Source organism: Nematolebias whitei, chromosome 20, assembly GCF_014905685.2.
Source record: "Nematolebias whitei isolate Nwh7 chromosome 20, NemWhi1, whole genome shotgun sequence".
NCBI classification, from domain to species: Eukaryota; Metazoa; Chordata; class Actinopteri; order Cyprinodontiformes; family Rivulidae; genus Nematolebias; species Nematolebias whitei.
The window spans coordinates 25,433,524-25,436,408 of NC_056517.1; the positions used below are offsets into that span (position 1 = coordinate 25,433,524).

Sequence of the window (2,885 nt, forward strand, 5' to 3'; positions counted from 1 at the left end):
CTGCGTGCGACGGGATAACCCCACTAGCGAGAGCCTTAAAGGACGAAGCCTATACGAAATAGAACTAGATGTAAAATACACCAGAATGAAAGAAATGGCATCTACTTTATTCAAAATTTTCTGAGAGAGGACCCCCCAGACCCCCCCACCAGTGTATTCCCCCCCCCCCCCACACACACACACACACAGTACAATGCTTCTGACACCAATGGCCACCACGTTGCTAAACAAGTACACATATGGTGTTCAAAGTGCACTCATTTTAACTCCGTCTTGGTGGTTTGCATTAATCAGGTGGTGGTGGCCTGGGATGGTATCAAATTCTCTGCCTGGATTATAAATATTATTTCCCACTGCTGACAGAAATTAGTTGTGACTGTGTATGATAAATAAACAAAATATAACAATAATAGTCTGAAAATTGATAAATATAAACTTGAAAGGCACTTTTTAAATAGGGAAGAGGATGAATAAGGGGTCTGGGCTAAAGCCCCCAATGTTTCAAGACACTAAAATCGCCCCTGGATCAGGACTATTTAACTGGTGGCTCAGGAGCCAAAACAGGCACACAGGTGAACTCAGTTCAGCCCACCAATGTGTTTGTTTTTAATTAAAATTAGATTGTAATCCATAATCCCATTTTACTTAATGAGAACAAGTGCTGGATGTCCAGCCTGAGCTCTTGGCTTTTATTAACTGTGGCCCCCTGAGCAATTTAGTTGAATAGCACAGCTAGATTATTATTCTTTGTTCAATTATTACAAATAAGCCACTAATAATAATCTCAAATTGTTAAATTTGGTTTTGTAGATCCATCTGATTAAAATGGGATGTCTTGACTTCTGCTTGAAAACTGAAACTGAGTAATTTAAAATGAGCAGATCAAAGATGTCCTCCCTAATTTCTTGCATAATATAAAAGTTTGCGTCTTTTTATTTGCGCTCTCAGTCATTAGTCAGCCAGTGTGGTCAGCTGAAGAAAATGCTGTCATACACACAACGATGACTCATTTTCCCCTTCTGCTCACACCGGGTGGGACGACCATCCGTGCAGCGTGCGATAATGTTTGAGAGGCCGTGCATTTTTACATCCATCCAGGTCAAAGTGCAACCTCAAGCCTCTGACACAGAAAACATGGGACAGGGAAGTAAACATTCCCCTAAATGGGTAAACATTCGGCAGCCAAAGCGAATGAGTTTGGAGATATGTCGATTTTGGGGCATATTTTTGGAGCCTTTGTGAGATGTTTTAAAATGAAACAGGAAGTTGGGAAGTTTATGCTTTTGGCGCCCACCCTGCTTCCCTCGCTCAGCCAAGAGAGAGACATGGACGGAGATTAAACAGGGTGTCAACAGTTCGGCAAAGGCCGGGTCGCTCCAACATTGTTTGGTGATATTTATAATAAACTGCAGGCCTCTTAAAATAAGACATTTGAAACTTTTAGTGGCAAACTCAGTTCATGTGCAAATATGAAGCTCACTGGAGGATCGTTTCATTTATAGGAACAATTAAAGTTAAAGCTTGATAATAAATAGTGGTGTAAAAGAATAACCCGCTTGATAATATTCCACGAGTGATAACCCCAATTAATTTCCACTTGAAACAGTTTTCTAAAGTCAAACTTCAGAAATGTGAAGCTATTACTGAGAAAAAAAACTTTATTAAACATTTAAAACAGTTTTATTTAAGACATTTTTCAGGTTTATTCAAACACATTATTTGCCAACAATCGTTTTAAGGTGAAATTTATGAATTTGTATTTTTGATGGATGAAATTTGCAAACACGCCAGGTCGCAGCTCTTAGTGCTCATATATTGTGTTTTCTGACCTCTTTATATGGAAAACAGTTTCCAGTGGTACATTTTCATTAAGGAAATGTGTCTGCATTTAGTTTAATTTAATATTGATCAAATTTTAAATAACCATCAAGAATGTTAAATTTGTTAAAAATAAAACAACAACAGAAATAAAGCCTATAAATATAAGAAATGTTGCACTGAGAAATGTAAGATTTTATGGTTCTATTTAATTGTTTAACTTTATTGATTAAATGATTTAAAATATGAATCCAAGATCAGAAATGTGAGTTGTTTTAGCACATTATTTAGAGTATAAACATTGTATTACAGTTATTTATCGATAGTGATAACACTGGATGGTAACATTTCTTCAGCTCTGATGGTTTCGATAAGTGAGCAGCTTTATGATACTGAGTGTCCTCCTCGGCTGCTCTGCTGCTGGTCTGCTGGTCCAGGCCTGTGATGGTCTGGACCCAGGTACTGTTCGAACTCGCTGCGGTCCAGGTCGTACAGCATGTCCAGCTGGACCTGCTCCAAATAAAACTCTAACGAAGGCCCTGCTGAGCATGACTGCAGCCCGTAAACCCTGGACTCCCCTTGCTCTGTGACTTGACCTGCAGGAGTGGGCAACCCATGCTGCACGTGTCCAAACTGGGATCCGAAGTACACCTGAGGTTCTGCTTGGTGCACGGGAGGGTTTGAGTGCACGCCGGGGTTGTTTGGGAACGTTTCTGCTGCGTCTGACTGTGGAAAACCTGAGCGGTTTCTGTAGCTGCCATGGAGCGAGAAAGGTGTGGAGTTCTGGAGAGTCTGCTGGTTCTGGAGCAGACACGTGAGGCTGCAGGGGACACCGAAGCCTGAGCAGGGTGGAGAACTTTCTGCAGGCTGCGGCTTGGAGCTCTTCTTCAGCTGCTTCCTCCTGCGAGGCTTGTACTTGTAGTTGGGGTAGTCGATGGTGTGCTGGACCCTCAGGCGTTCAGCTTCCTGCATGTAGGGACGCTTCTCAGCCAAGGACATGGACTTCCATGTCTTTCCTGAAATAAATTAATAAATGAGTGAAAACCACACAAAAAAAATCTACACAT

The 2,885-nt window shown here is 41.2% G+C and overlaps 1 protein-coding gene across 1 annotated transcript in view; it reads right to left on the reverse strand.

Annotated features, from left to right (window-relative positions):
* Positions 1-2,202: 2,202 nt before the first annotated feature.
* The window catches only part of sox32 (SRY-box transcription factor 32), a 1,532-nt gene continuing 849 nt past the window's right edge, over positions 2,203-2,885 (reverse strand). Inside the window, exon 2 of the mRNA XM_037693915.1 lies at positions 2,203-2,834. Coding sequence (XP_037549843.1) covers positions 2,203-2,834 — 632 coding nt within the window. The remainder of the gene's footprint in view (positions 2,835-2,885) is intronic.